The sequence below is a fragment of the Melanotaenia boesemani genome, chromosome 11 (assembly GCF_017639745.1).
Source record: "Melanotaenia boesemani isolate fMelBoe1 chromosome 11, fMelBoe1.pri, whole genome shotgun sequence".
Lineage (NCBI taxonomy): Eukaryota > Metazoa > Chordata > Actinopteri > Atheriniformes > Melanotaeniidae > Melanotaenia > Melanotaenia boesemani.
Genome location: NC_055692.1, coordinates 26,933,097 through 26,944,019, shown reverse-complemented (window position 1 = coordinate 26,944,019; position 10,923 = coordinate 26,933,097). Strand labels below are relative to the sequence as shown.

Sequence of the window (10,923 nt, the reverse complement as noted above, 5' to 3'; positions counted from 1 at the left end):
CTTCCAGAGCCTAACCATGTCATGCTCAATCACCTCTATGCCCTCTCCATCAAGGTAATGGATTAAATGCATCCCTGAATTTACACAGCTGTCCAACACAATGATGGAGGCGTCACTGTCTTTTTAAAAAATGTATATAAATATTATGAGTAATTTTTATTCATATGTGTAAAATGTTGAAACAGTAACTGCATACAGCCTTTCTGGTGTTTTTGTAAACTAACGAAGCTTCAGTAGTCGGCAGATTTGTATTTTATTCAAAAGTGTAAATGCTGTATTTGAAATTTGAATTTCAATTGAGTATAAGACTTATTTTGTGTTTAAATTCCGTTCTTGTTTCTGTGTTTTAGGACGGGGTGATGGTTCTCAGCGCTACACACAGATACAAGAAGAAATATGTGACCACTCTTCTGTACAAACCGATATAATCTGCAGAAACACAATCCAGCATCTTACTCTTAAAGATCAATTGTGTGAAAGCTGTGTTGTTGTTGTTAGTTTTGTTTTGTTGAAACTGGACAAAAATGTATTCCTGATATTAGTTAGACATTTTTTTTACCACTTTGATAATCTTGAGCATATTTGAGTAAATCCTATTTCATAATGTTTTCTGTAAATAAACACATTTTGATTTATTAATTTATGGAAGAACTTATTTATTGTCATTACCACAGAAGAATTTTTTATATCTTTATTTTCTCATGGTCAAGATTTATTAGTGGGAGTTAAATTGGGATTTTCTAACTTCTTAGCAGCACATTATATGGAGTAAAAACTGTGTCACCACCACTGAAGAAAAGGCTTCTCCTTTGACTTGGTTAATAAAGTGATGACACCATCCCATTCTGTAAAGTTTTTCAGGCAAACATCTAGTTCTCTTGTGGCTTTCCAGGTAATATGCCACCACCTAAAATAAACCTAATGGCTTTTCACTGTCCAAACCTGACCAAAGGAAAGTAATGGCCCGTAAATATTGGGAAGTATAGCAACAGAACAATACTTCCATTCAGGAACTAAACAATATTCTCGTGGTTTGGTATATGTCATAGCTGCCACTACACCTCAGTACATCTCAGTCCCTTCTTGCCTTTTACTGTGGACGTTTCTTTAAACCACTTAAAGCAAAGGAATTTTAGCATTCAGCACCAAAAGTTGCTGCCTCTGCACCACAGCTGTGTTGGAATGAAGTTGCATTTTTATGTAATCGGTAGTACAAATATAAGTTGTGTCTGTAAAAATAACTTGTACCAGTGACATAAGCACAGTCTCAAATGCTGCAACAGCACCTCTGGTGTGCAAACAAACAAAGGCACTCAAAAGTTGGAAGTTCAACTGGCATGTGCACTGCTCACAAAAAGGGATATTCAAACAGAAAATGTAAAAAGTTGGTGTGACGCTGATATTATGTCACAAATGTAGGACATATCAGTAGAATCATGTGATGGTAATTCCTTTATCTAAAATTATTTACTGAAATAAAACCTAACAGTGGTGGGTACTTCAAGGTAAAATTTCAGTGTATAATTAACTCGTCATGTGCAGTGTCATCTTGGTCTAATGGTGTGTAAATGTGAACAGGATGATGAACAGGACCGTGTAGATACAAGCTGTCATTGAATTAGAGCGCTTAGTGGTCCAGACACTTGTTTCAGTTGTGTGTGTTTTTTTTTTGTGATTAATCATCTTATTAGAGAACAGCATGTTATGAAATAAGGACTTAAACACTGAAAGCTTGTACATGTGCACTTAAAAGTTTCAAGAGGGTCAAATTACATTCTCACTTATAAAAGTCATAATGAATTTTAGGTTCATTCTGACATACAAAAAAAATCAAATATCCCTAAATATTTGTGAGTACCGTATATTTTTATTTTCTATTTTTCATGATCCATGGCTCAGTTGACACAGTGGACTTTGGGATCCAGGTGCTTGTTTTCAGGGTTGTATGTGGCCTGAGCAAAGCAGTGAGCCGCTACACGATCGCACTCACACACAGCAGCCTGGCACTTATTGTTGGTAGCTGCAGAGACAGAGTTGAGTCAGCAGATAAGTGCAAACAGGAGAGGCTGGTTATACACTGTGCATAAAATGCCATCATTATAGTGGAGTGTGTTCCTTTGCAGTTCCTAAATATAGCTGTTTAAACAGCTATTGTGTATTTAGTATTTAGACACACAAAAATACAGCCTGTCTCATGCATTGTGTTTCTAGTAAAGCTGTATATTATCTGTGTTTTACTTAAAACCGACTTCTTTGTAACATACAGTTGTATGTTTAAATTAATTCTTTCAATTCATAACACAAGTGTCGGAATTTGGTCAATGAAAAGTTTATAAGTCACATCCAAAAGTATGGATTTCAGGTATGAATGAGTGAGTGAATGCATCACATCCAGAAGTAATCTTACCAGAGCAGGTCACCTGTTTATTTGAGCAGGTGAAATCATAAACAATAATATAGGGAAGGTCAGACAGAGCCGTGCATCCAGGAGTTATTCTGCTTTCTTTGTAGCAATGATCATGAACTTTGCAGCACCTAAGAATAAAGCAGGACAGAGAAAGATAGAGATTATGAAAGATACAGTTTCATGTATAATTATAGACAAAACTGATTGCTTCCTACTTGTCCACGTCATCAACTGGAGTTCCAGTCCCCCCAAAGCCACACCAGCAGCCGTAATCATTGTATGCTAAAGGATCAGCACTCGGCTGGGCACAAGTGATCATCTTCCCAAACTGCCATACGGCTTTGGGCATCCGGGCTTCAACAACCACATAAGCTGGAACAGATGCATAAGGCAAACACCATAAATAGATTAAAAAAATAGATTCAACTTCAGAAAGCTATTTGAAGACTTACCAGCGAGAAGCAGAAGCAGAGTAACTGTTACATTCATGACTACAGTCTGAAGAATCCTGAATTTGTGGCAGTCAGCTTTTATAGGACAAGGGGGGAGAGAAAACTCAGATAAGGAGAAAACAAGGGGGTGGGAGCTTTATGCAAGGTTCTGGCGAAAACTTGCCAGTGAGGTTTTTAACTACATTTAATCACTACTGCACTTGCAAGTATGATCCTTGTTTGTTTGCTGTATAGCATTATTATATGAAAACACAGAGATAGATTAAAATAAGACAATGAAAAAATAGTTCACTACAAAACAACTGTGCATATACATTACCTGTTCTAGTATTAAGACAAACTGAGAGAATCTTAATTAAATTTCCACCATGAACATTTTGTAACTTCCAGCGATCCTTAGCCCTGCAATGGCCAGACTTCATATTGCTTTTGGTTTTATTTTCAGCTGTAAAGGTGTGTGCATCAGGCTTCCTTGGTTAGACCTTTGGGAAACTTTTTCACTGCTCTTGTCATCACAGCTCTACTAAACTCACAGTACTTTGTCCATATTTTTTATTATTTAAAACCCTTCTTTTAATTAAACTTTTGTCAGTCTCGATCATATGCTGTGGCCTTGTAAGCCAGGTTGTAACATCTGGCAGATAGTAACTCTTCACCAGCTGTGCATCGTACATCGTGGTTCTGTCATGGAAAATTGCATTTTTAAGTAACTTCCGTCTATGGAGCAGTATTTCACTGAGAATTTAAGTGAAACACAAAATAATAAAGGGATATAGTTTAGTCTGTGAAGTCTCAATACATTACATGTGAATTTGCTGTCAGGTTTCTTTTTATTTAGATCTTTCCAGATATTTTTCAAAAACCCGAAAGAATACTGTGATACATCTGCTCTGTTCTGTGGCCAAACAGGGCTGCTTTGGGTTTGTATTTTCAAAATTTAAATACAAAATAACTTTCCAACACACAGCTGTCCAAATACCTGGCACTTGCCGCAGTTCCCATGACTTTCCACTGCAGGTTTTTCACATGAGATGTTTTCATTGGACATCTTTATTAATTTATTTATCTTTTCTTCTTCTTTTTAATATTAACAAGACACTGAACCAAGTAAGTATGTTAAAAGTATTTGTGCATGTTTGTGCTTGTCTGGGACTGTTTGCATGTATCTGTGTTCAAGATTCAGTGTGTATAATACTCTACATGTGTACATGTTGATGTAAAGAGGAAGGGATGTGGGGCCTCCTGGCATTTAGACAAAAAAAAACAAATTCTGTCTGAGCACTCATCTTACCTCTGTAAAGTCACACTGGCTCGACAGCTAAATGTATCTGATTTGTTGAAAGTGATGCAGGTCTAGCAGACCATTTTTATTTGAAATGCCTTCACTGTGCCTAATAGTTTTAATCCGGATCACAATATATAAGAAGAGAAAATCTAACAGTGGTGGTGCTGATGCATGTAGATAGTAAGAGTTTTAGACTCCTGCAGTCACAGTGGAGTTTTATTTGTAGCATTTAAAGCAGTGAATCAGGCTATCATAGAAAATGCTTCTCTTTGTTGGAATACAGCAGTTTTGTTACCACTGTGTTAACTTTTATATTTAGATTGAAAGATTAAAGACTGAATAATTGAATTAATAAAATGAATAAGTACAGTATTTCAGTAATAATAAATAATTTTCATTCACAAAGACATTTAAGGGCATCACCCTAAGCTCTAGAAATTCATTGGAGTCTTTAAAACATTCTTACTGAATAAATAGCTAATTATTTTATTGAATAGTAATGCTTTTGAATCCTTACTTCTAGTCTTTTTTCCCTTAAAATTTGTGCTGCAAAAAATAAAATTTAGTACAGTCCTGAAGTACATTGCATTTTAACTCATGAAGGGTTTTCTGTGTGAAGTTGTGGTATGAGGTTCAGTTGAGCCATAAAATTTGGTTAACATTAGTTACAGGTGAAAAAATATAGATTTGAAAAAAATCTATATTATGTCTAAACACTTAAAATACCTTCACTAAGAAATATCAAATGTTTACTGCAATCTGTCTTTTTACAAGACCATCATCATATGTGTTTAAAAAAATAAACTGAATTATTCAGCATCTCTACCTGCTCAAGTTCATTAAGACAGACACAATAACATCTCAAATTTCTCAATCAATGTTCAGACCGGTCTAGAGAATGGGAAGAAAGGAGCTCATTAATAACCAAACATGAAATAATGTTAACACAAAGAGATAATATAGTTAACACATTTTATATATACATAAAATGCCAGTTTTATAGGGGGGTGTTTTGTGCACCAAAAGACAACTCTTTAAACAGCCGTGGGGAAGGCTAATGTATTTTGTTAACATCAGAAACATATAGCTGTTGCACACTGCTACTGTTGTAGGTTACACCAGAAAAATTTAAAGTGTGTATATTTTATTTTTGTACATTTTTGTTACTGGAATTACAATGAACACATTATAGTTTTACCTGAGCAGGCCATCTGTTTATGGTATGTTTATGGTTTATAGCTACCTATTTTTATCTGGGATGTTTTAGCATGTTTCACAGCATTTATCGTAAGCTTGACAGCACTGAAGAATAAAACAGGAAAAGCATACAATTGCATGTTTGAGAGACATGCAGTTTAATCAAGTTTAAGAACTGCACAATTTGTTGCTTCCAACCTGTCCACTTCATCTACTATATGTCCAGATGCCCTGAGGCCACACCAGCAGCAGTAATCATCATGTGCTGGAGGACTAACACCTGGCTGGACACAACTGATCATTTCCCTATACTGCCATATATGGTTTTGGGCAGCTGTGTTCCACCACCCATACAAGCTGGAACAGACGTGCTAGACATCACTGAATCAGATAAAAAAGGATTACTTGGAAAAAAAAAACGTTTCTAAATATTTATTTATTTATTTATTTATTTATATATATATATATCTGTCTTACAAATGACAAGTAGCAGCAGAGGAGATGTCACATTCGTGGTTATAGTTGGAAGAACTCCTAGTTTGTTGCAGTTTGCTTTTACATGAAGGGGAGATAAAGCAGAGGAGAAGAAAACAAGGAGGTGGGAGATTCATACACTTAAAATCTAATTTAAATACTTCGTCTTTCATTGGAATTTTCATGTGAATGCAGCATTTATCTAAATGTTTTACAGATTTTACATCCAAAGCATAAGAGATGAAAACACAAACACTAACGGAAACACTAAGAATCCCAGCAAGATGTCACATGACAAAGCGATCCAGTCTGAGTACCTACAGTTCCCCCACGTGTTGGCTTACTGGTCATGGAATAGATTTTCCTTTTTCATTTTGATATTTATACCTCCTTATCCCAGAATATTATCTGTATATCACCTTGTGTCTTTCTGGCCACTCCGAATTGTCTCTCTCTAAATTAAAATGAACTCTCCTTCACACACCTGTGCAAATATCTGGCACTTGCAGCGGTTCCCACAGCTTTCCACTGCAGGTTAACCACACAAGATGTTTGTATTAAACATCTGCATATATTGTTTAATATATTAATTTATCTTTTGGGAGAAAAAACTGAGACAAGACACTGAGCTAACTAAAGTGAAAAGCATTTATGTGTATTTGTGCTAATACAAATTTCTCTGTCTGCATGCACTATTTATGCACACATGGCTGTATGCACCATACTTAAAATCTAAAACTGTGTATGTTGCATAATCTAGAGTTGCAGAACTCAGCTTTTCTGTTATTTTATCATTGTAGTGTTATAACTGTGACCTACAACAGTATCATGTGACTCAGTAGTGGATTATCTCGTTTTTTTTTTCTGCCTTCCTTTTCTATTTAATGACAGCTCTCATGATAATAAATGTGAAAAATAATTAAAGCGACAGAGGTATGCATAATTATTATTAGGCATGTTATGATTTAATATGATAAATGTAATAGATTGTTAATTAACTTTATCTGAAACATCTTCATTGTGTCTCAGTGTTTTCTGACTTAACTCTAGTGGTGCTGTGCTGTACAGATAGGACTCTGAAAGAGCTTTCTCTCAGATTCCTGCACTCACAATGGCATTTTGTTCGTATTGTTTAAAACACTGAAATAAGTTTATAAAAGTCATTTCTTTTGTTCAGCAGTGCTCAGTATATGATGTGGATAACAGGGACCACAACACAGGCTACTATGCAACTGGTCTTGCAGGGACTATGCTCAGTGGATGGAGCACTAAAATGACCACAACTGATGATAGTTCTACCTTACAGAACTCTGGAGTTTTTTTAGTGGACATCTGAAAGATGGGGGACTCCTGTCACCTGGTGGACAGAAGACAGCATTGCAGCTACTCTGATCGCTCTGTGTATCTGAGTCTGCAGAACATGAACCATTGATCAGGATCAAAGAAAAACAAACAGAAGTGAACCAGGTTACTTCTGTTTGTTAAGGATTTTGATTCAATTGCCTAATGTTCCTAATTTGTTTTCTTATGTGTGCATCTATCTGTGTAGGAAAGGAGAAGTCATTTTTTTTTATCTTGGTCTTCCTTTTCTCAGCACCTCCAGTTTAAAGTTGGGGCTAAATGTGGAGGCTAAGCTCTCATTAGTGACAGAGAGAGAGAGGGTGTTTGTTGCTTCTGTATCTTTAACACAAAGTGCGCAAGAAAACCGTCACAGACAGTACATAAATGTTTAATCGCTTTATGTGTTACATGTTTGATTGCAAGTTGTTTTCACAAACAGAAACTCCATCTGTGGGCATTTGAACCATGTTGTCCCACTTCGACAGGTCAGGCACATTAGCAAGGGGGTCATCATCTCACGGATGTCAGCAGTGTCTCATGCCTTAGTTTCGCAGATGTACCTTTCCAACTGCTTGCAGTCTGCATCATTTAACAACTTGCGTTTGCGTGTTCCAGAGCCATGAAGCTGTCCACAGTCCTCACCGTTCTCTCTGTAGTCCCAGTCGTCAGGTTGACCTACATCCCAAAAACTGAACACGGGCAGGAGGAGACATAGTGATTTCCATTCTGATAAATGTATTCTGTTTTTTATTTTATTTATTTTTTAATGTTTGCATATATTCACATTTCTCTTACTTTGGGGTTGAATTGTAGTCAGTTCCATCCACCCAGCTCCAGTGTCCCTCGTGCTGTCGCTCCACAAGTCCAATCCAATGATTATATCTGATTTCAATTATTCTAGAAATGTAGTCCTGGTTTTCAAAAACAGCAACAGGTTATTTTCAAGCTTACAGTTAGTCTTGTGTGCTACTTCACTACTACTTTTTAAACTGAACTAAACTGTAGTAAAATGAACCTCACCAGTTCCTCCACGGTGTTCAGAACCAGCAGGTGTCCTCTGTGTGATTTACACAGCTCCTCTGCTTTGTGCCAGGTAGCAGTGGTGGTTGACAGCAGGTAGCAGTTTCTCTGGAAACTCACCCATCCTTCCCTACATGTTCCTGGTTTAATGAGGATTAACAAAGACCAAACAGTCTGATTGATGTAAAAACTGTTAATGCTCTCTAATGCATTAGGCATTTTTACCTCTAACTGGGATGAGTTTTTCCAAAGACTTCTCTGGCAATGTTGCTGTTTCAAAAGTCACAAAAATACACATAAGTTATTTAAAGAACATACGTTCTGCTGTTGCATTGTTATATTAAAACCATTATGCTAAACTTTTAAACCTGCATTAGATGATGAAGCTGGCCTTTGTTTGCTGATAGTCTCAAGTTGAAGTTTGACATCAGAGATTTCTTTGTTTATCTGAGAGACTGCAAGATGAAAAAACAATTAAATTATTATTGTAGCAATAATCTAGCTTAACTTTGTAGTAATGTCTTTAAAGTCGTACATTTTATTCCTGTTACCATCAGCAGAATCAACAGCAGCAGCACCAGGATGCTGTAAAGGATATAAATCACTATCCTCTTCATACCTGAAAGCGCTGATAAATATGGTGTCATTGTTCATAATGATATCTGAAATAACTGGGACAAAAATCAACCAAAATGTCGATTTTTTACCTGCTTGTGTGGTGCTGTGCTCCCCACGGAAAGTGGTCCCATCAGTCGGTCCAAACTGTTGATACTGAGAATCCATTACTGTTCAAATCCTTATTTTTTTGTTCTAAATGCAACCTGTACAAACAATCCTATACTAACTTTTTCTTTTTTTTTTCTTTTCTTTTGCAATCAAAGGTTGTCTGTTCAGAGACAAATGCCAAGTGTAGAAGCAGATAAGAGGTCAACCAAATTTCTTTAGCTTGTTTTCAGTCCCAAATGTTAACTATTAACAGCTCAATAAATAGTCTTCTGCAATTTTAACCTTCATCCTTTCACTTCTGGGAATTAAACATTAAAGGACACTTGCATGTATTAAGCCAGATATTTACCCGAACCTCAACCAAAACATTTGAATGCAGGACCCTAAACCTTAACGGTAAGAAAATTACTTTGGTGCCATGCTAACAAAATTGCAACGTCTACATTTACAGCAAGTCCTCAAAAGTTGTTGTCAAGTCTGGTTCTGATCCTCATCATTCATCATGAGAGTGAAAACAAATAAACACAACCAGGAATATGTACATTTGATGGCTGCATATACTTCAATTAAAAAGCTATTCTTTTAAAACATAATTTATGTAATCATTTTTTCTCCTTTTGTATTTATCATTTCTTCATGTTAAACACAACTGGAGACAAGAAACAACAATAATAATTATCCAGATTGTGATGCATACAGATTTGAGATTGGCTTTGAGAATTATTTTTTATCATCCAGTAATCTAAAAAGTAGTATTGTTTTTCCATAGTTAATTTTAAATCAAGGCACGGTATTGTGATGTATAGAGAAAGATTATATATTTTATATACTGATTATTACAGTCTAGGTGTAGGTTTTAAGTTCAGTTATGAATATTGTGATAAATGAAAATAAAATTTACTAAATTTGAAAACCTTTAAAATTTTTTCATGTTTCTTTCATTATTGTGCAATTTAAAGTGGTCGCTGTTGTGTCTAACTTTGAAGTTGAAAAGTTTCTGGGACATATTTTTGTGGATTTTTGTGTGGGAGTATGTAGGCAGTGACTTTTGAAACAAATGCACCTGTTTATGCACATAAAGGGATCCTTCAAATCATTTAAGAGAATTTCTGCCTTGATGGCTCAGCTTCAGCTGTATGTCCAACTTTGCACATTATGTATTTCAAAATGTTATTATTTTCAGTTAATTATTTTATCATTTTGTTTTAACAGTTTAAGATCGTACATAGCTAGTTATTTTTAAAGGTCTAAGTAGCTACTTACACGTAAGGTCTACTTTACTATCATAAACTTTTCTGGACCTCTGAGTCAGACTGTGGGTGAAAATCATGTCTTTGTTAATTGAGCTATATAAGCGAAGAAGCATCTTTCTGCTGCTGCTGCAGAAGACAACATCCTCTTTCAATTCCTCAAGACTCAAAGGTCCATCTTATCATATCAGGAAAAAAAACTCTAAACTCACACTTATTAACACTCAGGAATGATGTATTATTTATACAAAAAATATTTACAAGTAATATTTAGCATAAAATGACTAAGTTAATATTAACAACTAGACTAATGCTGTACTTACTGTCTCAACAAGAAGGCAGAAATTCAGTTTATAATTATAAAGACTTAATGTACCACATTGTTAGTTTATGTCATGGTAAACTCGGCTACATAATAATGCCTTTCTTAGATTAAGAAAAAGCAACTATATCTCACTCTGTTATCAAAAATATGAACAGAAAATAACAGTCACAGATAAAAGATATAACTCTTTCTCAGAAACACCGCCTATTTGAAATTTGTCTACTTACACTATCTGACCACTAGATGGCAGAAAGAAACAGTGTTCCCAACTTTGTCGCTATATTTTGCGAGTTTTCAGAGCCCTCTAGTGACATTTTTTCAAAAAAGCGACTAGCGACAAATGTGAGTTTTTCGTGGAATTATTGGAGATTTTTGGAGACTGACGTGAATGAACGTAGTTTATTCTTCTCAGTGAGGAGTGGGTGCCGCGCAGACCACTCCCCCGT

At 35.6% G+C, this 10,923-nt stretch overlaps 3 protein-coding genes across 4 annotated transcripts in view; 1 reads left to right on the top strand and 2 right to left on the bottom strand.

The window, feature by feature from the left end:
- Positions 1-639, top strand: part of prkab1b (protein kinase, AMP-activated, beta 1 non-catalytic subunit, b) — a 4,976-nt gene extending 4,337 nt beyond the window's left edge. Inside the window, exons 7-8 of the mRNA XM_042000048.1 lie at positions 1-54; positions 351-639. The exon at positions 1-54 is cut by the window's left edge and continues 15 nt beyond it. Coding sequence (XP_041855982.1) covers positions 1-54; positions 351-428 — 132 coding nt within the window. The 3' untranslated portion in view covers positions 429-639. The remainder of the gene's footprint in view (positions 55-350) is intronic.
- Positions 640-1,728: 1,089 nt separating this feature from the next.
- On the bottom strand, positions 1,729-2,957 carry pla2g1b (phospholipase A2, group IB (pancreas)). Its single transcript, XM_042000049.1, has 4 exons — positions 2,860-2,957; positions 2,623-2,779; positions 2,408-2,535; positions 1,729-2,020 (listed from the first exon to the last, which is right to left on the bottom strand). Exons 1-4 carry the CDS (start codon positions 2,894-2,896, stop codon positions 1,896-1,898), a joined length of 447 nt encoding a protein of 148 aa, XP_041855983.1. The 5' UTR covers positions 2,897-2,957; the 3' UTR covers positions 1,729-1,895.
- A 4,571-nt stretch (positions 2,958-7,528) lies between these two features.
- asgrl1 (asialoglycoprotein receptor-like 1) lies at positions 7,529-9,100 on the bottom strand. 2 transcript variants are annotated; one of them, XM_042000353.1, is made up of 7 exons: positions 8,884-9,100; positions 8,712-8,804; positions 8,545-8,631; positions 8,402-8,443; positions 8,177-8,316; positions 7,952-8,067; positions 7,529-7,845 (listed from the first exon to the last, which is right to left on the bottom strand). In XM_042000353.1, the coding sequence occupies exons 1-7, from the start codon at positions 8,957-8,959 to the stop codon at positions 7,692-7,694; spliced, it is 708 nt and encodes a 235-aa protein (XP_041856287.1). In that variant the 5' UTR covers positions 8,960-9,100; the 3' UTR covers positions 7,529-7,691. The 2 variants fall into 2 exon arrangements, with proteins under 2 accessions (XP_041856287.1, XP_041856286.1); XM_042000352.1 differs by having other exon boundaries at positions 8,402-8,446; positions 8,884-9,099.
- Between the last annotated feature and the right edge of the window lie 1,823 nt (positions 9,101-10,923).